This window comes from Sceloporus occidentalis, unplaced genomic scaffold, assembly GCF_023333645.1.
Source record: "Sceloporus occidentalis isolate IW3139 unplaced genomic scaffold, rSceOcc1.0.p SCAF_25, whole genome shotgun sequence".
NCBI classification, from domain to species: domain Eukaryota; kingdom Metazoa; phylum Chordata; class Lepidosauria; order Squamata; family Phrynosomatidae; genus Sceloporus; species Sceloporus occidentalis.
In genome coordinates, this window is record NW_028317005.1 from 8,431,393 (window position 1) to 8,455,360 (window position 23,968).

The 23,968-nt window shown below is 39.4% G+C and overlaps 1 protein-coding gene across 1 annotated transcript; it reads left to right on the forward strand.

The window, feature by feature from the left end:
- Positions 1 to 1,838: 1,838 nt before the first annotated feature.
- Positions 1,839 to 22,216, forward strand: LOC149300367 (structural maintenance of chromosomes protein 4). The gene is made up of 23 exons (XM_089485318.1): positions 1,839 to 1,956; positions 2,794 to 2,972; positions 3,216 to 3,407; positions 4,415 to 4,591; positions 9,951 to 10,115; positions 11,047 to 11,174; positions 11,312 to 11,452; positions 11,541 to 11,691; positions 11,783 to 11,947; positions 12,072 to 12,305; positions 14,789 to 14,974; positions 15,549 to 15,710; positions 16,294 to 16,519; positions 16,618 to 16,697; positions 16,797 to 16,949; positions 17,132 to 17,258; positions 17,918 to 18,107; positions 18,633 to 18,777; positions 19,176 to 19,349; positions 20,060 to 20,242; positions 21,254 to 21,486; positions 21,644 to 21,827; positions 22,040 to 22,216. The coding sequence occupies exons 1-23, from the start codon at positions 1,839 to 1,841 to the stop codon at positions 22,214 to 22,216; spliced, it is 3,870 nt and encodes a 1,289-aa protein (XP_089341444.1).
- The last annotated feature ends 1,752 nt before the right edge of the window (positions 22,217 to 23,968 follow it).

Genomic DNA, 23,968 nt, shown 5'->3' on the forward strand with positions numbered 1-23,968 from the left:
GATATTTTGTAAACGTTGTACATAAAAGTTATTCGGTAAAATAAAGACATTTGCAGCATAGGTTCCCAGGAAGCAGCAGCGCCCATGTTTGAATGGGGAGATGTTCATACATGATAAGCGCTCTCCTTTGTTTTGTGACTTGATTATACATTTCGGTGTGGCGTATAATATCGACCTCAAAAGTCAGAGCTTTAGCCTAATAACCCGCGAACGATCGTGTATTTATCACGGAAATGTTATACATTTTGCTAGCGTCAAAGAAGGCAGTAGGCTAACTTCACATAAACATCACGTGCCGCAACCCTGACCAATCACTATGCGCATCCATTCGGCTGGGAAGGAGTAGTACTCGGTCAGCCCACAGTGGAGTGCTTTCACAGTGGAACGCCCACAACTCCACCTATCTTGGTTGCTCCGCAACGAAGTTACACCCCTTTCAAACCGCTGAATTTCGTTCTTAACTAAGTGTATTTTATTACCGGTTAACGCGTATAATTCCTACTATTAGTGAGTCTGTCAATAAGTGACAATAGCGGAAGGTTCAGTGGGGAGCGGTAGTCGGCCCGCGTCACTAGCAGCGCTCCCTTACTGGAAAATGGCAGCCGGCCCTTATTTTTTTCAAATCTGATTGTGACTTCCCAGAATCCAGTGCGCGTTTGTAACGAACTTCGGTTCGAGTTTGGATTTTGGGCGCCATTTTCGAGTGGAGTAGCCGAGCTGGAAGCAGACAGGGTCTGTGCATCCCGCGGAAAAACAGCCGCTCTTACCCCTAAAATCCATCGTCAACCCCTTGGGACACCTCGAAAAATCGGCAAAAAATTCAGGGAACCTCCTAGAGAAAAGGCGGCTCGATTGGAGCGATTTTCAGGTGATTTTTCCTCCGAGTTCGTGTTTTTTTAATTTTAGCGGGATGAGGACTGAGAGGGCTCGATGTGACAGTGAAAAGATGGGGATTGTAAACAGCTTCACAGAGCAGTGCCTCAGAAGCGCTGCCCCAGCTGTCACCCCGACACCCTTAACCATTTATTTGCCATTCTATAGCTCTTCCCTAAATTTCCTTTTTTTCAAAATTTTAAAAGAACACTTTTTCGCAGTTTGACATCTTAAAAGGAGATCGCCACTGACAGGGGAGATTCCTCCCAACTTTTTCAATGATACCTAATGATCAAAGACCTTTTTTTTATATATATATATATATATATATATATATATATATATATTTTTTTTTTAATGGTGTTTTTTTTCCTATGGATATTTTATTTTTATTGCAGGTTTTATATGCAGTTATAGACGTTTTCATCGTGATTGCTATGTATATCGAGTCTACATTGATGCTGATGGCTTTAAATAAGAGTTTTTGTGAATTGGAATACACTGTATAAAATGCATTCAAGAATGGGGCTCTCCAGATTAAACGGTGTTGTTCTGATCTAATTAACCCATTTGGTGCCACCATCCTCTTTTACGCTACAGTGGAATAGCTTTGGCCAAACCAACACTTAACGGGTTAAATGCGATCACTTAAAATAGGGTTCTTTGTGGGTATTGAAGGCTCGGTCCCATTATTAAACTGAATCGGTTCCTCCACAATGGAGTGACATTAACGGGGCTGTCTTATTGTCCCGTTTTACTGAATTTATTACTTGCCTTGCACTTGTGCCGCATTTTATGAGGTTGAATCGAGGAGATTACTCCGTAAAGACAGGCACGATCCTTTGGATACGCCGTTGGGTTACGCGGTACAGGCCTGGCCGTGAGGTATCTGCTGGTGTGGATCTGCCAACATGTGGGTTCGGGGCTTTTTTCTGATCTGTCCTTTCCCGGTTACCTAGGTCATCATGCCGCCTAAAAAGACAAAGGTGTCCACAGCGGTGGCCAGAGAGGAGCCCATGGAAGAGAATGACACAGTCGAGCCTGCTGGGGAAGCCCAAGGAGATGGAGAGACACATCCACAAGGTATTGACATTTGGTGGCGGCGTGTGATTGACAGCAGAGTCTTTGTGGCTCGGGCCTGACACTGGATGCGCTCCCTGGCCGGCTGCTCGGTGATATCCTTGCCAAATTCTGCCTCTGCGACGTGTCTCGGAACCATGGGCATTTAACCTGTTGTTGCATCCACAGCAATCACCCCAAGACACTAGTGCAATTAGTGGTAAAGTTGCCGTGCCAATATAGGCAATTGTGAAATGGTGAAAATCTGGCCACCGAGGACCTGTTATTAACGGAGCCCTCAGGGAGACTGGGGCTGGAAGGAGCCGCTGCGATCAGACGATGGGTCGGGGGTTGATACACCCTCCGCCCTGCCTGCCGTAACCCTTGAGGAGCTGGCACTTGGCGAGCCATGGGGTGCCCTTTGTCAGTGTGAAAGCAAAGCCCCTCACGTGCCTGGTGCACGGGCGCTGACACCGGTGGGCAGCGAACACGATACCGGGAACGGGCTTTTAACTCTTTGTGGACGAGCTGCTGCTAGATTCTGGGCTGTCCACGAACAGTTGGCACTGAGCGAGATTTATTCGTATTTTTGAGCTCATTACCGCCTGTTTGCCTGTGTTTTCGCTGAGAGATTAGTAATTTAGCTTGCTTTTAGTAATTGGCTCGATGCACGCGAGGGCCACCGGTGCTGTGCGCGGACCGATCAGAAAAGTTTGTGTTTGTTAGCAGAGCCCGTGAGTTGGTGGAAGTGTCCGTATTATTGCAGGAGATGGGGGGCGTTTACAGGGCATGGCTAGTAACAATGTAGCCGGCAAACCTGTAAGCTCACAACCACTGCTGAAACCTCTCTTTGTGTTCTAGAGCCCCATAATGTGGCTGTCGATAATCGAAGTTTAGAGGAGATTTTAAGTAGCATCCCTCCTCCCCCACCACCAGCGATGACCAATGAAGCCGGAGCTCCTCGTCTCATGATAACTCATATTGTAAACCAGAACTTCAAATCGTATGCTGGGGAGCGAATTCTGGGCCCTTTTCATAAGGTACAAACACGATCTCACGTCCTTGGCAAGACTTTTCTTTTATGTGCATGAAATGAATAAACGTGCTTTATTTGTAAATAGGTTGCGAAATCACTAACTACCATACAAATGAAAATTTATCAATTAGGTTTCATGGTATTGTAAAACAGTATTAACATTTTAAAGCATTGTTTGAATTAACTATGCAATTTCTATATTTCACATTATAGAATTCACTTATATTTGTATTTTTCTAATGGGCAGCGCTTTTCTTGCATCATTGGACCGAATGGCAGTGGAAAATCCAATGTTATCGATTCCATGCTCTTTGTTTTTGGCTATCGAGCACAAAAAATCCGATCCAAAAAGCTTTCCGTTTTAATACATAATTCCGATGAGCACAAAGATATACAAAGTTGCACCGTTGAAGTTCATTTTCAAAAGATTATTGACAAGGTAAGTCGCACCTTTAATTCTGATAACTAGGTTTTTATTGGGATGTATGCGTACGGATTTAATCTACCCTCTTAATTTTTTTTTGTGTTGAGATTATCGCATGTGGATAAATTAAAATACGTATATTCGTATATTTTTGCATGTAGGGTTAAAATGATGGCTATGATTTTTGTTTTTTAAAACAACTCGTTGGACAGGTGAAGCTTCTTTTCCTGAGAAAAACTATTGATTTCGGAATATTTTTGTTATTTTTTTTTTTTTTCTCGATTTTTCCACTCCCTGTTTTGTTTGTTTCCTGTTTGCAGGATCGTGTCCTCTCCTTTGTTGTCTAAAGTATTCCAAATTAGTCAGCAGCATATTTAAATTATAACGTTCGAGTGACTTAGGGGTAACATACTTAATATCATTAGGATCTTAATGAAAGTGTTCTGTTTAAAAATAAAAAAAAAAATAAAAAATCAATCACTGGATGCATTAAAATAGCATGTTTGCTCTGCTAAAGGAATTTTTGGGGACTGTCTTATATTGTATATAAAAAGTAGGGGTTTAACCAACAAAAGGGCATTTTTTCTCAAAAGGAAACCTTTCTGTTCTGCGTTTTTGTATAGCTTTCTAGGAGTTCTGTAAACGCTATGTTTTCTGATATTAATCGCAGAGTAGTAAGTGTACGGTTAACCTATTTTGAGATGTGGGCAATGTTATATATTTTTTTTCTATATATAGATTAGATTTGAATGTGCTGGTTAATACGTTTTATGGCTTGCTAGTTTGTCTATCTTTCCTGATGACTCTGTGGGCAAGCACTATCAAGACGCAGTAGGCCTCCCCCCCCCCCTTCTTCTTCGTTCCTCATCACTTTTGGAGCCAAAAGAAAAAAAAAAAACATAGCTAACTTTAATAAAAATAAAGAACAGGCAATAGTCCCTAATAACTACATATCTCAGCTAAAAAATATATATTTGCGAACAACGAATTGACTGATATTTTGGTTTAAATATTCTTAACAGGAAGGGGATGATTTTGAAGTTATTCCTAACAGCAATTTCTACGTGTCCAGAACGGCTTATAAAGATAACTCTTCTGTGTACCACATTAGTGGTAAAAAGAAAACGTTTAAGGATGTTGGTATTTTACTGCGAAGCCATGGAATTGACTTGGATCACAATAGGTTCTTGATATTGCAGGTGAGTTTTTGAACATAAGACGGCATTAATATTGTGCTATACTGCGTTTTCAGAAGTGTACAGTGTTAATTCCGCAATCTGTTGGGCTTCTTTTGAGAAATGGCTTTAGAAGGCCCTAATAATCTGTAGCAGCACATCATGATTTGCATGCTCTATTACAGATACTAATCGTTATTTGCTGCTTCAGGGTTTTAGGGAAATTATATGCGATCTGGCACTTTTTTATTTTATTTTTATTTAAATAAAAGTAGATGGGCTCTTTGCTCCGCCTTAGCAGCACGTAAATATTGGGTGGTATAATCGAGAACCCCAATATTATTGTGCTGCTTAAGTGTGGCAAGGATTGTGCTTCTGCCTTCTGAAACCTGGTTTTGGTTTAGTGTATCTAGTATGGCTGAATGAGCAGCTCAAGAAAATATTAACCAGGCTTCACTGGAACAAACAATCTACATTTAAATATTAAGTGATTTTATTAATTCAAGGGTAATTTTAATGTTTTCATGATTAATACCATCAGATACATCGGTGTTTTGTGTATGGCCATATTACACAATTTGCAGGATATTTCTGTGATTAAATAGTTAATCCCCTCTGCCTAAGAAAAAGTACAGCCTGTAATATATTTTTTTTGTTTTGTTTTTACTTCAAGATAAATTATACTTCTTAGAAAACTCTTGATACAGCCTTATATTTAAAAAGGCTGAATCAAGCATTAGTATTGTCTCAATCATTAACCTTCCAGCTGCCAGTATGGCTTGTCGGTTTGGTCTGCTTTATGCCATTATTAACCATTGACGTCATGGTTTGCAATTTTACTATCTTTTATTTTATTATATTAAACCGTATCTCCTGCTGCATTAAAATGTTGTTTCATGGCAGACTATATTTGGCCATATAAAAAAAATATTTTTATTACAAGTTGTTGCTCCTGTAAAAAATTGATTTAGTTACATGAGTTTAAAGCTTAATTCGGATCTTCTCTCCTTGAAGAATGAAAGCCATTTGGCCATACGTTAATTGTGTACTTATAATAAAATGAGCTTTTTTCTGTTTGGTGATCTGATTAGTGTGCAGTGATGTCACGTGATGGTGAATTAAATCATTAAAGCTTTTTTTTTTTATTATTATTATTATTTCTGGCAATTCTATTATATATGTATAATTTGTGTGTGTCTGACCCACACACACCAGATTTGTACTGTTTTTGTGGGGTGTGGCGACATCACAAATCGCAGTAATCATTTTCATAATTAGGTTGACATTATTTTAAAAATGTATCAATAAACGAGACCCAACAATGAATGAGCAACTTTGTGTGATTTTTAGCTTAAAAGGAGCACACGTAACCTTAAAGCTAAAGCTTCCGCTGCAAATCCATATCAGAAAGGTGCAACCCCAAAGCAGGTTTATATAGTTTGTAGCGTTTCTGTGGTAACCAAATCTGTAAAAAAAAATAATAATAATAATGTATTTGGGTTTTCAATACCGTAGAGCCTTATCTAATTGATTAATATTGTAAAAGTATACTTTTTGGAGTTAACAAATATAAGTTAACATAATTTGGTTGATACATTATATATTTAATTGCAGATAAACTGCCTTTTTATTTTATCCCCCCCCCCCCACACACACACACACTTTTTACAAAACTTTTTATTTTATTTTTTCTGGTGGCTGATTAAAACCTTTTTCTTTCACATAAGTGTGTGTGTGTGTGTGTGTGTATATGTATGTGTATATATATATATATATATATATATATATATATCTGTTCTCGTGGCCCGTAAATAGATCTCATAAGTAAAAAAAAAAAAAATTGATGATCAGTGATGAGATGTAACATGCGAAGCCCAAAAATGCATTAACTGAGTGCTGCCCTGAACAATTCCTTTCTAGCATGATCTGTTCCAATACCATTCACGACTAATATCTGTCCTCCTACATGCAATAGTATGACGGGCGGCACAAGTAGTTTATCCCATAGGAAGCTTTAAGCTTTGAATCTCTCTAGTGAAATGTTCCTGTACATAAAGGAGTAAGATCTAGACAACTGTGGGTTTTTGTTTTTTTTTTGTGTGTGTATTTTTGCGCATGCACCTGATCCTCTACTCTTCATTGGGCTGTATAATATGAACCTTGCATGATGGAAGTTACATGATAGTAAGAGGCCAAATGTTCCTAGTACCAAGTTAAGTTATTAACATTTTAAGTCTTAATCTTTAGAACCCATATTGACCATTTTGCATTGCTAACGTAAATCTTTATTTTGTTCCTAAATGACTATTCTGTACTTTATGTAACCATAATGTGTTTTAAACTCATGTAAAGTGGTTTGCAATCCTCAATTTAACCATTCATCTGCTGTGTACTTACACAGGGCATGGTGGGCATCAATTTGTCAAAAAATATGCCTTCTGTGAAGTGCTTAGCAAGTCATTATGATATGAGGCAAATGTCAAAATGAAATGATGCCCCCCCCCATGTTTCTTTGTGTATCCACCCCTGTAGTCTGTATGGGATGGACTGGTACATTGGTACGTTGAGCTCTCTGCCCTCCTTATTTCCTGTGTTCAATGCCAGACCCAAGCTGGAAATTATTTTTTAAATAGACATGTTTTGGTGTTTGTTTTTTTGTTTAAGAAGCTATGGATGTCTCCCCTCTACTGGCTCATAGGCTTTATACCGTGCATTTCCCCATTAATAAAGCTCCTGAAGGTTTAGTGGATTTTAATTTTTTTTTCTTACCAGTTATGTATCAGATCGCAAATATGACAATTGAGTCATCAGAAGCTCCCTGTAGATCCAAAGTTTCTATAAGAGCAGTGTGATGTGCAAAAATGTATGCAAAATATTCTATGGAACTATGTAGCTACCTCCTGGCAGCAATATAAAGGGAAAAATCATTTTTCTGATTAAGTGTTATGTCGGAAGTGCCAGTGTACCATTCCATTACTATATGAATGCCTGATTGCGCTGGATCTACCCCCAGGCTTTTAAATACAATATAGGGTAGTATGTTCTAGAGGGCCGCATCCATACCTTGGATAACAAAACTATCTATTTGGGTATAATAAATATAACCGAGGAATGTGGCCAAACGTAAATTGGGTCGATGTTCAGCAGTGTTGCCTGTTGTGTAGGAAAAATCTTGGAATTGGAACTGTAGATGGCTGATTCGTCCGGGTCGGGGAAAGGAAGGGATTTTGATCAAATTGCTTGTTGTCACCTGCCAGAGATCACACCTTCACTGACTCTAAATACAGCCCTGTGGTTCATTGTTGGCATTGTAATCCTGTGCTATGTACCATGTAATCTCTGCCACACAGATGTCTAAAGCATAGCTGGGCTGCCTGTGTTTAAAAACGGGTGCTTAGCGCTTACATTTAAATCCTGCCGCTCCATTTGGGAGGCAAAGATGATTTTTTTACTTTTTTATATTTAGTATTAAAAGTTGCGTTTTCTTATTACGGGTGGTCCCATCCACTGCGTCTTAGGGGTGATTAGGCAATACCACTCTAAGCCTGTATGAGATTTTGTTTTCTTTTGGGGGGGGTCCTGTACTCAGGAGGCAAGAAATGTTCGTGGAGTTGCGGCACTCCATTGCAAAAAAATCAGACATGCCCTTTAGGTGACAATTGTCTGATATTGTTACCTGCTGCTGTGACAAGTTGTAGGGGGGGGGGTGCATTTTGGTAACAGGTCTGTTCTATGCCCCACTCACTCATTAAATATAAACCCAGGTGAATATAGATTTAGGTTTTATTTTTGCATTAAAAATGGTCTGCGTTTCTGTGGATAACCCCTGTGACTGATGGTGATGGGATTTGTGGCTTTTTTTTTTTTTATTTCATTTGGTATGTCAAAATAATGGGGGTGTTTTGTTCGTGTATTTTTACCATTATCATGTGATAGTTTAGTGTTTAGCTTGGCCTGAAAAAAAAAAATGTTTCCAAAGTTTTACTTAAATTTTTAACCATAGCAGCAAAACTATTACACTTACGACAGCAGATAATTGTATACTCCCTACATGTGAGCTAAAATAGGCAGTATTTCTACTTTATTGTAAGCAATCCCACGTGCTAAATGTCTGAGTATTCCAATTAATAAGCATATCGTTTTCCATTTAAGCCAGACTTAACAGCTAGGTCTACAAACTGCGTACCTGTATGTGGATATCTTATTGCAGAACAACGATTCTGCGTTATTGCTGCAAGATGAACAGGACAATGGCAATTAAAATAAATAAATACATTTAAGCTGTAAACTGTTTTTTTAAAGGACCATTTCCATAAGTGGGCGAGAAGACAGAAGTGGTACATGTACACAATTTCACAAGACACACACTTTTCCCCCCTCGTGTAGACACTGTTTTAAAACAGCACATAGCATCTTCTTAATTTTCTTTTTTTCTGCTTCTGCCAATACAATTTATTTTGTTGGGTGCACAGTGGTTCATTTCTTGTGTTTTTCTGTAATTTTTTTTTTTGTCGTTTAGGGGGTTATCTCTGTGTGCCCCCCTTCTATTTGGCTACATAATACATAAATGGTCACTTCACAAATGCATTTTTATTATACCATATCTGTTCTGTTATTGGTTTGTTGAAAGCTCTGTGCCACCCCATGAAAGTGTAGGGGTTAAAAAAAAAGAAATTTCTTCATATAAAATAGAAATTCTTCAATAGTGGGGGGGTGGTGGAATATATATATATATATATATATATATATATATATATATATATATATATATATATATATATATAATAATATATTATTTCAGAACTGCAGGCTATTTCCAGCTCATAGCAGTTTATATTAAACGTGAGTTTTATTTCTTTACCTATCTTACAGTTAATGTTTTCCTGCATCGTGTTTGTGTTTAAGATGTGCCTGGCTACAATAGTTTAATTTGTAACACCTTTGTTTCTATTTTAGCCAAATGATTTGTCATTAAGCCAGTGGACACCATTATTGTTGTAGTATGAGATAGTATTGTGTTAGCTTTAATGTTCCGGTTGGGTAACAATGCATTTATTTTATTTATTTTAAGTGACCGTTATTTATCGATGGGAATATATTGCATTACCTTCAGTGCTTAACTTATATGTGGAATCACATCCGTCCGATATCAGATAGGAGCACTCGTGTTATTTGCTGCCAATGCATTATTGTGCTGTACAGATACACATTTCTCAATGGTAGAAGCGTTGTTGAAAAGGCAATCTTATTTTTTCCTGTGCAGTTTTTATTTTATTATTACAATATCATTTCAGCTCATGCCGTAGCTTGTTTTTGATTTCTATGAAAAATAAAATTCTGAAAATTAATTGGTAGCTTTTGTTCAACATCGGTGTACTGTTAGGGTGAAGTGGAGCAGATTGCAATGATGAAGCCAAAAGGTCAAACTGAACACGATGAGGGGATGTTGGAATATTTAGAGGATATCATTGGATCCGAAAGATTAAAGGAGCCCATTCAAGTTCTGTGCCGCAGAGTTGAAGTCTTAAACGAGCAACGAGGAGAAAAGGTAACAGTCGTTATTTGTGTTTGGTGTTTGTTAAATAGTTGTGCTTTTCTTATTTTGAGGATTAAGATGTGTACAAAGTTTCTTGCACTATTGCTTTCAATTCGAGTTGTCTCAGTGTGTATACAGTGGTACTTGCTAGATGCAAACCAACATACATATTTTATTTTTTTTCACACTTGCTCTGAATTTATGGCTTTTATAACTAAATGCCGCCTTGGGAACACCAGCACGTGAGATGCACACACGCATTGATAGGTTTTATGTTATGTGATAGGACTTATTAGCTTTATTTGCAAGAGAGCTCAATGTTTTGTCTGAGTGCAACAGCAGAAATGTTAGGTCGGAACATGGAACTGCTAAGAATTAATATAAATAAAACCCAGTGATGACGAGGAGGTCCGTTTTTATACTGGGGTACATAAACTCAGCGGAGGGAACAAGTCACCCCACCTCCATGGTATGTCAAGTAAAAGCAGGTTTTATTTGTGGCTTAATGAAGAGCTGTGATTTAGGGATCCAGTCAAGTCCTATCTAGTGTTTGATTGGGAAGACTTAGAATATTAGAATATTAAACTAACACAAAATATTGTTGTACATTGGCTCCTGTATTTATGTCTTGACTCGGCATGCTATACATGGAAAATGATGCAGTCACTGTCAAGGTAACGCTCCAGGGATTGTATGATCGCTGAGCGCTCTCGTTTACGTGTTTGCAGTGTCTGTAGCAATCCAGTATCTGTATTTGTCCCTTTTCTCAGCCATCCCACCCCAACCTGTCAACCATCTCCTGATTAAACGTTAATTAAACGTGGGTTTAGTTACTGGTTGTTAATATGCTGGCCATTTCGAACAATGGCTCTTAAACAATCCTGGGCAGTTAATGTCTTGTTTTTTTGTGTGTGTTTAACCAACTGTGTATTCACCTTAACAGCTTAATAGGGTTAAAATGGTGGAAAAAGAAAAGGATGCATTAGAAGGAGAAAAAAACAAGGCCATTGAGTTCCTTACGGTCGAAAATGACATTTTTAAGAAGAAGAACCAGATATGTCAGTACTATATGTAAGTCCAAGTTTGCATTTATTTATTATTTGTGCATAAGTGTCAATGATCCAGAAATTACTTTGTTTGAGCTTTAGAAAGGGAAACAAAAATATACAGTAAGTTTTCGATGCATAACATGTATTGTTTCCTATTAGACACGACTTGCAGAAACGTACCCAAGAAATGGAGTCGCAAAAAGAAAAGATCCAAGAAGATACTGCGGAAATCAATGAAAAAAGTAAACTGCTATGTGAGGAAATGAAGCTGAAGAATAAAGCGTTGAAGGACGTGGAAATGTGTGTCTCGCTTTTAATTCACTTGTTTTGCATGCAGCTTTTGTTTTTCGGGGGGTTATCTTTGTAATTTGTTTTCTTCATTTTAAAGGCAACTAAATAAAATTACAAAATTCATTGAAGAAAACCGGGAAAAATTCACTCAGTTGGATCTGCAGGATGTTGATGTCAGAGAGAAACTGAAACATTCAAAGAGTAAAGTGAAGAAACTTCAGAAACAGCTGCAAAAAGACAAAGAAAAGGTACAGCTTTATATAATTTGGAAATGCATTCAGCAGTCTTGGAATTTTACCTGCTTCACGTATTTGCTGAACGCATGATACTGCATTTTAGGTGGAAGAATTACAAAGTGTGCCAGCCAGCAGCCAGAAGATCATCGTGGAGGCCACCAGGAAAAAGGAAGTGCTGGAACAGGATAAAGAAAAGGAAGAAGACAAGCTTAAGGACGTTATGGATAGCCTTAAAAAGGAAACCCAAGGTTTGCAAGAGGAAAAAGAGGTATGGTATGGGGCTAAACATTTCAATGTAGTGTAAAATACGTACAAAATTCATAGACCGATGGCTTTATTTTTAGTGACAAAAAGTGAAAATACTGTAACGTTGTGTGTCTTGGCTTGTATAGGGGAAAGAGAAAGAGCTGATGGAGTTTAGCAAAGCGGTGAACGAAGCACGTTCTAAGATGGATGTGGCCCAGTCTGAACTAGATATCTATCTCAGTCGCCACAACACTGCTCTGGCGCAGCTTAACAAAGCTAAGGAGGCTTTAAACACTGCTTCAGCTACTCTAAAGGAGAGGAAAGCTGCCATCAAAGAACTCGAACCCAAGTTACCCAAGTGTGAAGAAGATCTGACGAAGGTTAGTTGCATTTCACCAATGTGTGTTTCTTATTGTTAAGGTAAAAATGTTAGAACCTGTCCGTTCTGCCTACTTGTACCCAGCAATCTCTGATGGGCAACGTCTGGAGCCTTGATTACCTCAAATCCCTCGATGATGGACTGGAGAGAGCATTATCTTCCAACTCAGTTATCCTTTTTTAACTCCGTAGTTATTTCTACATAATATTCCTTATTTCTTTATTGCCTACCTGTGTTCACTGCAGGCTTAAAGATTGTACACCCATTTCAGCTTTGACTTGCTCATGGGGCAGGTAGTAATATCTTGTGTACCACACATTTACTTTATTCCAGCATTGATAGGATGGTCCACAAATGTTTGTACAATAGGCGACAGTTTATCATGTTTCGCACACAGGGCAGCTTGACAAAGCACCTTGTGTGAAAAGCGCAGTAAGTGTTCACCTGGTCTATACGTTTGTGGACCATCCTATCACTGCTGGTTATTTGTGGATGTTTTTAATGAAGAACTATGGATAATAAGGAATAAAGTGAGTTTTTGCTTTTAACTCATTACGCCTGCCTCACTTATACTCGGTGCCCATGGTATTGTTTGCTGCTTGCCCTGAGCACCGGTGTGTGTGTGTGTGTGTGGGGGGGGGGGGGGGGGGGTAATCTGCACTTATCTGGACTGAGCCGGCTACTTTGTGTGAAGTTGGTCTCTCACCAATTATGTTTTGTAGGGCTGCAACTAACGATTATTTTAATAATCGATTGGTTGGCCGATTATTTTTTCGATTAATAAAAAATGCTATTTTTTTTATTTAAAATAATGTCATAAAAAATTTACAATTTACACTTTCATCTCTTTATTGCAATGGCCTCTCGCTATTCACCTTATTTTACTGACAATAATAATAAAAGCTACAAGAACCCAAACAGTGTTTCTCAAACTAGGTTTTAATACAAAGTTACTAGTAAATATTAATTCATGTGTTAAGTATTTTTCATATTTAATAAAAACTGAGAAAAAAGCCTCGTTTATATATTTTTTTTATTTACCAAACTGCCCCCAGTTATGCACATCTGACCCCCAGCTTGCCACTCTGCCCCATATATGCCTTATACCTCTTATATGCCAGAGTCCACTGTGCCCCTGATATGCCTTATACTCCTTATATGCCAGTGATATGCAACTGAGCCTCCTGATATACCTTTTACCCCCAGATATGTCTTATGCCCCCCTGATATGCCTTATAACTTCCAATATGCCACTCGCCCCCATTTATGCCTTATACCTCCCTAAATGCCACTGTGCACCCTGATATGCCACTCCACTCCCCATAAATGCCCCGCACCACCCTGAAATTCTCCGATTCACCACTCTGCCTCCCCCAGATATGCCACTCTGAAATTCATTATACCCCCCCATACACCACTCTGCCGCCTCCCCCCTCCCATACACCACTCTGCCTCCTCCCCCCCCCCTCCCATACACCACTCTGCCTCCTCCCCCCCTCCCATACACCACTCTGCCTCCTCCCCCCCTCCCATACTCCACTCTGCCTCCTCCCTCCCCTCCCATACACCACTCTGCCTCCTCCCTCCCCTCCCATACACCACTCTGCCTCCTCCCTCCCCTCCCATACACCACTCTGCCTCCTCCCTCCCCTCCCATACACCACTCTGCCTCCTCCCCCCCCTCCCATACACCACTCTGCCTCCTCCCCCCCCCTCCCATACACCACTTTGCCTCCTGCCCCCTCCCATACTCCACTCTGGCTCCTCTCAGCACAAGACACAAGGGAGCCGGGTAGAGAGGCAGAGTGGCGTATGGGAGGGGGCAGGAGGCAAAGTGGTGTATGGGAGGGTGGCTCCCATACACCCCTCTGACTCCTCCCCCTCCCATACGCCACTCTGCCTCTCTCCCGACTCCCTGGTATTTTGTGAACCTCCGTTGCTGACAGGCACTTCATAGAAGCCTCGGCGTAAGTGAAGGGCAGTAACGGAGGCTGTCTGTGCGATGCAGACCCCCACCGGCTGACAGAGAATCGAGGTCTGCTGCAGAGGATCATCCTCTCTGTCAGCCGGCGGGGGTCTGCACGATGCGCACAGACAGCCTCCATTACTCACCTTCACTTATGCTGAGGCTTCTATGAAGCTGCAGTGAAAGTGCCTGTCAGCAACGGAGGTTCACAAAACACCAGGGAGTCGGGAGAGAGAGGCAGAGCAGTGTATGGGAGGGGGGAGAGAGACGGAAGTGAGAGACCGGCCGACAGTGAGGGGAATCCAGGTCCCCTGCAGCGTTATAATCCGATCTCTGTTTGAGGTCGGATTATATAAGGATAAAAATCGATTCGACTATTTTCATTATCGATTTTTATCGATTAGTTTCAGCCCTAATGTTTTGTATAGTTGCTGCTGTGTTTGACGATAGATTGGGTTAAACAATGTAAAAGAGGTGTTAAAGCTTTATAATTTAAAAATGTTTTTTTGTATATGTAGAAGGAAGATGAGCTTGAAAGTCTAGCGCAAGACGAAATTAATATTAAGAATCAAGTGCGTGAGTTGCGACAAAAAGTAGAGGAAGCAAAAAGTTCTTTATCTGCAAATCGAAGCAGAGGAAAGGTTCTTGATGCCCTCATTCAACAAAAGAAATCAGGAAAAATTCCTGGAATTTATGGGAGACTGGTGAGTTTTAATTTTTCAATTCCATGGTGGACTGATACAGGTAAAAGTAAAATAAAAAATCCTAGTAATTGCGTGTGTTTGCCTTAATACGAGGAGATTTACCAGGCTGCTCAGTGATTTTTCAATGCGTTGTCCAGTGCCGTATTGGCTCTCTATAGAAGCTTTCTAGCCTTAGTGAGTCAAACCGCAATTGTATCTTGTCCACTTTAGTGAGCGAACCACGTGGTTGCTGTCTTTTGGGAGTCTTTTTAATGGCCATTTTGTCATCCCTTTTACTTCATCTTCTAGGATTTAGATATTGAGCTCATGGAGCCCTCAGTATGCCATCCATAAATGAGCATTTCTTGGAAACCGATTAATTTACAAATAATTCAAGTGTATCTTGGATTTTAATTTGATGAATAAGTCTTGTGAAAGAGAATGTCCTGAGTAGATATTATTTTCCATGCGCCCGCCTCCTGAAGTTGAATGAGTGCATATGCAGTTTGTGAAAGAGAATTTCCCCGAAAAATGACTACCTATGTGGTTTTTTTGGGTTTTTTTTTTTGTTTAAATCCTGATTCTTTTTTTTCAGGGTGACCTTGGAGCTATTGATGAGAAGTATGATGTTGCTATTTCATCGTCATGCGGTGCCTTGGATCATATTGTCGTTGACACTATTGACACCGCTCAAGAATGTGTCAATTTTTTGAAGAGACAAAATGTTGGTGTTGCCACCTTCGTTGGTTTAGACAAGGTATGGTTGGCGATTTGATTTTAGTATTCCATTATACAGAATGCAGCTCCGGTCCTCAATAGTTGCAGACAAGCCATGTTTTTTTTTTTTGGATATCCCAAATTAAGTGCAGACATATCAAGTAATAATTCATTAAATTAACTTGCTTTCAGACAAGAATACACACAATTCCTGTCCTGTTAATTAGCGGCGTTGTGCTCTCAGATCCAGAATGCGACTGTATAATATATTCCATATAAACAATAATGCAGGTGAATGATACTTTTCATGCTCAAACAGCACACACAGAGGTCCATTCCTCCATAGACTCTCATAATTCCGTGTCCCGCTGGGTGATTACGTTTCAGCCGTTGGCAGGCTGATAAGGGGTCAGGGTGTTTGTGTTCCAGCTGTTATCTACTAGCAAATAGCTAATATTTAATCTGTTGGAAAACTTACAAAAACTAGAACTGTCTGGGGGGTGATGCATGCTACTTTTGGAAACTTATTTTTCTTTTGCACTGGTTAAAAAAAAAAGCCTCTTACATTCATATACTAAATACCTTAATGTTTTAATATATATAAATTGTTTGTTTTTCCCTAGATGAAAGTGTGGGAAAAGGGTCTGGATAAGATTCAGACTCCTGAAAACATCCCACGATTGTTTGATAAGGTGAAAGTGAAGGATGAGCACATCAGACCAGCATTCTACTTTGCGTTGAGAGATACTCTTGTGGCTGATAATCTGGATCAGGCAACTAGAGTTGCGTTCCAGAAGAATAAGAGATGGAGAGTTGTGACTTTGCAAGGCCAAATTATAGAGCAGTCTGGTAAGTAACTTTCTGTAATACCCCTGAAGTATATATAATCTCTTTCCTGCCCCAGATCTGAATTGTAATAATTTGTTTGTCTCCACCCCCCATTCTAGGTACAATGACGGGTGGCGGTGGAAAGGTTATGAAAGGCAGGATGGGATCATCTGTTATGGTGGAAATTTCAGATGCACAGGTTAGTATTGCCTGTCACTAATGAAATACACAGTTTAGTGTAAAAGTGCTGATATAAATAATTTCTTATCCAGTTACGCATATTCTTTTTTTCATTCAGTTGCAAAAAATGGAATCCAAACTTAGTTGTGATTCCGAAAAGGCTGCAACCGTGCAGCATCGCAAAGGACAGCTAGAAGAAGAGCTAGCTAAACTTCGACCAGCAACTCGCGACATGAAGAATACATTTGAGAAATACACTGCTAGCATACAGGTACATAAATCATGCGTGCTAATGGCCCTCATACCCCAAACATAGCTTCCGCTATTGTAACAAATCTAATAGGTGGATAACCCACTGCAAATCATTTAGGTGGCTACATTGAATAATAACATGACTTGGCTATTTGTAAAGGTAACCTGACAAAAATGCCATGCGCCATTGTATTTCTTCAGAGTCTCTCTGAGCAAGAAGTTCATCTAAAAGCGCAAGTGAAAGAGCTGGAAGCTAATGTGGCAGCTTCTGCCCCAGACAAAAAACAACAAAAACTCATGGAAAAAAAACTAGAAACTTTCAGGAAAGGTATACCAGTTTTGTACTTTTTTTTTTTTTTTTTCCACTTGTTTCAATAATATATATATATATAGATATATATATATATAGCTAGATATATTAAGTAGAGCACCTGTTGTTGTTATGGTGGGCTAATCCATTTAAACCGAATGCACTGGTATGACCACCAAACTTTTTTTTTTTGTTCACTTAAATGCTTCTGATATATGTATGTAATGAGCAGGCTTATTACAGGAGACTCGTGTTCCCAGCAGGCCTAGATTTGTCAAGATTTTCAGGATGTTTACCTAGTCTGATTGGATTGTTCTCTCTGGATTATTCCTCCCCATTGCAGACTTTATATTAGCGGGGGGCAAGAAGGAATATAACATCAAGACAGGACATTGATTACATACGGTTTCTGCTGCACAAAGCCGGAAAGTTTAACTACAAAAAAAGTACAACCTCCGAGACTGTAGTTTCTTATTTATTATTAAAGCTGTGACAGCGATGTTTATTTAATGCTTTCTGATGAGACAGTAAGTCCACAGTTTCTACAGATCAGATACATGTGCATTTAGTTTCTTCGGAGAGCTTTACGGCTTCTTCCACCTGCCAGACTTGGATTATATGCTGTTTGTAGGCTCCCTGATTGCTCCACAACTAAGACGACTTTATTTTTATCTCAGAGTATGAAAATGCCGCAGAGAAATCTGGAAAAGTGGAGCAGGAAGTGAAACGTCTTCACAAGCTCATAGTTGATATTAACAATCACAAACTGAAAGCTCAACAGGACAAGCTCGATAAAATCAATAAAGAGATAGATGAATGTGCATCTTCTATAACAAAGGCGCAAGTTTCAATCAAGACAGCTGACCGGTACGGAGATACAAAAATATACGCAATATCTATTCTGACAAAATATGGTGACGGTTAAGCTTTTGGGGGTACAGTGTCTGTCTTGGCAATACAAATGTGGGGTCCTACATATTCTGAATAATGTAAATATGGGTTATTGATATGTCTTGACTGATACTTCAATGGTTAGAAAGAGAGCAAACTATTCAAACACTTATTCTGCGGAATGTAACACTTTTAGAACTAAATGCGGTATTACAAACCACATTCTTAGAACTGTTGAATGGCCAACTCATCCAGAAATACTTCAAATTTAAAATTATGACTGCATACATTACATCACATTGTGTAATGGTTTAATGTATGTGTGTGTGTGTGTGATATATATATATATATATATATATATATATAAATTAGTAGCCGTGTGTATTTGTATGTTTTTACATATGGAGAGATGGCACACCAACATGTAACCACTTGATCCATGTAGATAGCCGTGCGTGGGTTATTATAGGATAACTGTTTATAATTTCCATTTTGTTAAAGAAACCTCAAAAAGTCAGAAGATGCTGTTGTCCGTACTGAAAAGGAAATTGTAGACAACGACAAAACTATCGAGGAATTGACTGAGGAGTTAAAAAACCTTGAAGAAAAAGCTACTGCTGTAATGACTGAATGTAAAGATGCAGAGGTATACATTGCTGTTTTGGGGAAGGGCAATGCCATTGAGATTTCGAGTAAAATGTCACTTTCTTTATAGTTTGTATAAAAGTTATTCAGAGCGCCTTTTAACAACATCCATAGTCTGACCCTTTAATTTTGTTGTCTTGCAAGCTTTGAGCTTTGGTTACTAAACCAAGAGCGTTGACATTGTGTTGAGCCATTGTGTTTTAAGAAGACGTGTAACACATGGTTGAGTGGAACAGAGTGATTGTCTATTACGTGGATCTTGTAATGGCCCTTGATAGCCCTCAATAACAATTTCCTTACTAGGCAACTAACTGAGTTTCATATATAATTAATAAAAATGACACTGGTGCTTAATAAATCATATTAGAAGGTACTGAGATACGTCTTTTATGTCTTTAGAGTTCTCTCCCAGATGTCCAAGAACAACACCGTGGCTTGCTTCAAGAAATGAAAGCTATTCAGGATAAAGAACATGCCCTCCAAAAAGATGCTCTCAACATAAGGCTCAAAATTGAACAAATAGACAGTCACATATCCGAACATCAGTCTAAAATCAAATACTGGCAGAGAGAGGTAATACACGTTGTTGGTTCTACATTCATTTGGAGACTTTACACATAAATATTTATTTATTATACCATGGGTTTCTGCTGGAAGCAGGAGACTATTCACATGTGGGTATCACAATAGAAGCTCATAGTTTTAGCCCCTCTCTGAGGCTTTTACCAATAGAGATAAAAGCCTCAGAGAGGGGCTGAAATCTTGTTTCTACTGTGAGACCCATGATGTGTAAATATTTTCCAGCAGAAACTCTTGCGGGCCGGTCAAGTTCTTCCACACCAGACTCATCCAACCATGTCTTTATGGAGCTTGCTTTGTGGTCTGGTGCTCAGTCATGCTGGGACAGGAAAGGACCTTCCCCAAACTGTTCCCACAAAGCTGGAAGCATAGAATTGTCCAAAATCTCTTGGTATGCTTTCAATTTGACCGGCCACACGGAGCCCTGACCGCTACCCCATTTAACACCTTTGGGATGAACTGGAACGGAGATTGAAAGCCGGACCTTCTCATCAGTGACTGACCTCACAAATGCTCTACTGGATGAATGGGCAAAACTTCCCCATAAACACTCCAAAATCTTGTGGGAAGCCTTCCAAGAAGAATGGAAACTGCAAAAGGGGGACCAACAACATATGAATGTCTTATGCATATGCTTTGTAAAACTTTTGTCCATGTAGTGTTTATAATTTTACCTACATGTTTTTTGCATTTACCTCATTTAGATATCAAAGCTCACGTTACACAGAATAGAAGACAACCCGGAGGAGGTTCTTCCAGTACTAACACCAGAAGAACTGAATGCCATTAAAGATCCAGATCAAATAAATAACCAGGTTGCACTTCTAGAGGCAAAAAGTGTGGAAATGAAGCCGAATCTTGGTGCTATTGCAGAATATAAAAAGAAGGTAAAAAGCACATCTAAGACCATCTAATGTCCTCCAACTGCAAAGCATTTTTTGCTCCATAAGGTTTCCAGTTATACAGATGTCTTCTACAGAAGATACAATTTAAGGTTTTAAACTGACATGAAGAACTTGTATTTTTTTATATGGTTTTAACATCGAGCAGTGTTTCAAAGCTTCATAAGCAGGTATTACGGAGTTAGGAGGTAAAGAAAAGTGTTCTCAAGGTGGTGGTGTCTCTTTGGTAAATGTAAAACAGATGCTTTAACCCCTTCAGTCCCTTTAGGACATACCTGTATGTCATGTGTTTTTCACGGTGCCAGGGACATCTCCCTGCCACTGCACAAGAGATCGGGCTGTCTGTTGTCAGAAGCCTACGTGGGTACCGATCGCATGTAATGGCACAAGCACTTACTGTGTGTTATAAAGTGGAAAAAATTGAATAAAAATAGCCTTGACATCCTGTTGCCCAAAAACTACATGTATAAACTATAACCCCCTGTCCCTTTACCCAGAAGTCTTTAAAATAGTACCCTATAGTACTATTTAAGGGATGTATGTGACCCTCTAGAACATAAAAACATGTATGTAGGCTATATCCATGTTGCTGAACATAAATTGGGTCATCGGTGGCACCTACTGGGTAGAAGAAATTTAAAAAAAAACAAAAAAACATTTTTTATATATAATTTTACATACCAACACTCAATTATCCTTTATTGCCTGTTTCTATGGTTCCAAATGAAAGCCTTATTTTTCGGGGGGGGGGGGGGTGTTATGTATAATTTGTGTGGAAAAAAATCTTGATTAAACCAACACATGGTAAAAATGGCAAAAAGTACTAAAAACAATCTTGGTATGGAAGGGGTTAAGGTTATTTTCCATGATATTGGTTTTATTTCCTGTGTAATCTTTATGCTGTAGCTGTAATTCTGTAGAATATTGCCGTTCTCCGGCATCTCGTCGGTATGGGAATACATGTGATCCTTACGAATGTGTTGTTTTGCTGAACAGGAAGAGCTCTACTTACAAAGAGTCGCGGAACTGGATGAAATTACAAACGAGAGGGATAACTTCCGCCGAGCGTACGAGGATCTCCGGAAGCAGAGGCTCAACGAGTTTATGGCTGGATTCAATGTCATAACAAACAAGCTGAAGGAAAACTACCAGATGCTGACTCTGGGAGGGGATGCGGAGCTGGAGCTGGTGGACAGCCTGGACCCGTTTTCAGAAGGCATCATGTTCAGGTACGTCCTTTCTTCACTCTGCTTCTGTGTGACGGGGGCTCTGAAGATGATGAGATCTGGGTATCTGGGCACAGGATGTATGTGCAGTTGGATAAATGTGAAGAAAATTTATGATCTCTACTTGCCTTCATTTCTTTTGTGTTTCTTCTTCACTTAGTGTGAGGCCACCAAAGAAAAGCTGGAAGAAGATATTCAATCTCTCGGGCGGAGAGAAAACCTTGAGTTCGCTAGCTTTGGTTTTTGCTCTTCATCATTATAAACCAACACCTCTTTACTTTATGGATGAAATCGATGCAGCCCTGGACTTCAAAAACGTGTCCATCGTGGCATTCTATATTTATGTAAGTATTAGGCGCACGCACTCCAATTCTAATGCAGTCATTTCAATATCACTGATAGCATCTAAGATTCTGGATATGTTTGATTTATTACAATAATGAACACATTTATTGAATCAGTAAACGATAATGCAGTTGATGTCCAGCAATTACTACCCAGGAAACATTGATACAAAGTAATTGGAATTAGTTTTATTTTTTTTTTCTTATTTTAGGAACAAACAAAAAATGCCCAGTTCATTATAATATCTCTCCGCAACAACATGTTTGAGATCGCTGATCGACTTATTGGAATTTACAAGACTCACAATACCACGAAAAGCGTCGCTACAAATCCAAAAGTGATTGCTGCAAAAGGACTTGCTGAAATGAATGCTGTCGGATGTTCCTAAATGATTTCATGGACGTTTCAGACATTTGACTGTGTTTTCTAATGTGATCTGTTATGACCGGCTTCGAAGGATTCTGGTTATCCATACAGTGCTGCTATTACTTTAGATATTGTCCATCTTTACTGCAGTGTAAATATTGTTTCATTGTTCACATACTTGTGCCTTTTTTCCCCACAGATCTACCTGTTTGTGTTGAACATTTCTATAAATGTATATTTTACATGACATTTTTCAATAAAATATAAACTATTTTCCAATATATCCTTTTGCTGCTGTACATAAATCTCACTAGAGGTGGATAAGGAAATTCTTTGAAATACTCCCTAGATGTTCATCAGGTAATCTCTAGCAGTAATGGAAGTCGTGCGCTCCAGCATTAAAGGGTTAAACCTCACACCCAGCCTTCCCATCTGCTTCTATAGACTGGGGGGGGGCTTGTGTGTTATATAAACCCCAGGCCGTCCATAGAGCTCTGTGGCAGCTGGTCACATGGCAAAGCCTGCCCTAAGGATGGTCTGGAAGATGACCCACCCGGACACTTCTCAGAACAAAGGGATCATCGTCTAAAGGCTGTGCTTTAGATGTAATGCAGGGATGATTTATTTTACCGACAGGGTAATTAACGAGCACAGAACAGCCTCCCATCAGAAGCTGGTGAGGGAACTTTATAGAAGGAAACAAACACGAGCAGACGAGATTGGCTGAATGGTTCTTGTCCGATTTCTAACGTGTTTCTATGGAAAATCCTAAAAGTACTAATTCCAGCTCTATTCATAAGCCACGCCGAACCTTCGAGCCGTTATAAAGTGAGGTTTCACAATACAAGTGGCCGTACACCGTACATACCGCTTGATTCAAAAGAGATTTATCTAGAGGTTCTCGGTTCAAACAACTACGCGTCATCATTCCTTCAAATCCTACATAGGCGATGACATCGTAACGGAGAAATGGTGGCTGAGAGACGGGCGCTCGAGGTAAAGGCTTTACTCTGGGATTCTCACCAAATATTCTTTAGGCGCCTTTTAATATAAAAATCCTTAAATTTAAGGACTTAAACAGGCTGCAGGTGTTCTGAAAAATCACTGCACTAAATAATATAGAAACACTGCAATGATTACCGATCATTGGCTTTAAACGTAGAAATCTGAATGAACGCCGTCCACCAAGCAGCCACGTCTGTAGTCTTCATCTCCCCTGTGGCACCATCCATGTTTATAGGATAACACGTAAGAATCAATCATTGTCTAGCTTGTAGTTGAAATTGCATCCGACTAGATAATATCAATAATTAATACACATAGCCTTCCAGCTGAAACATCATTGTCAGATTACTTCTATGTCGCGTGTCCACAACCACCTCATTTAAGCCTGTATAGAATAAAGCTATCCACAGAACATCATAGAAGTAGGTTCCCAAGTTAGAAATTTCTAAGATACATATATATATATATATATATATAATATGTGTGTGTATATGTAAATGTACTCATTGGGAATTATAAGCAAGTCTAGCCTTAGATAATATCATTTAGTCATGTAAAATTCTCTCCGGACCATACCAAGTCCACAGAAACATGAATCTCCGCTGTGTTAATTCCGCTGTAGCCGGGGCTGCGCAGAGCATTTTGTTGTCTCCATCTTGTGTTAAGCTGTCATTGTTGGGGCACAGCGGTTACCGGGAATGCCGGTGCGGACACTTGAATGTGTATTCCCAGAACACAGCGCGTGGCATTGAACGTTCAGTGTACTCCC

Bases quoted from the DNA above. Each gene is read 5' to 3' on its own strand.
- LOC149300367 (XM_089485318.1), top strand. From the start codon at position 1,839: ATGCCGCCTAAAAAGACAAAGGTGTCCACAGCGGTGGCCAGAGAGGAG. The intron at 12,306-14,788 runs GTTAGTTGCATT...TTGTATATGTAG, and splicing joins GTGAAGAAGATCTGACGAAG to AAGGAAGATGAGCTTGAAAG. The intron at 21,828-22,039 runs GTAAGTATTAGG...TTCTTATTTTAG, and splicing joins TCGTGGCATTCTATATTTAT to GAACAAACAAAAAATGCCCA.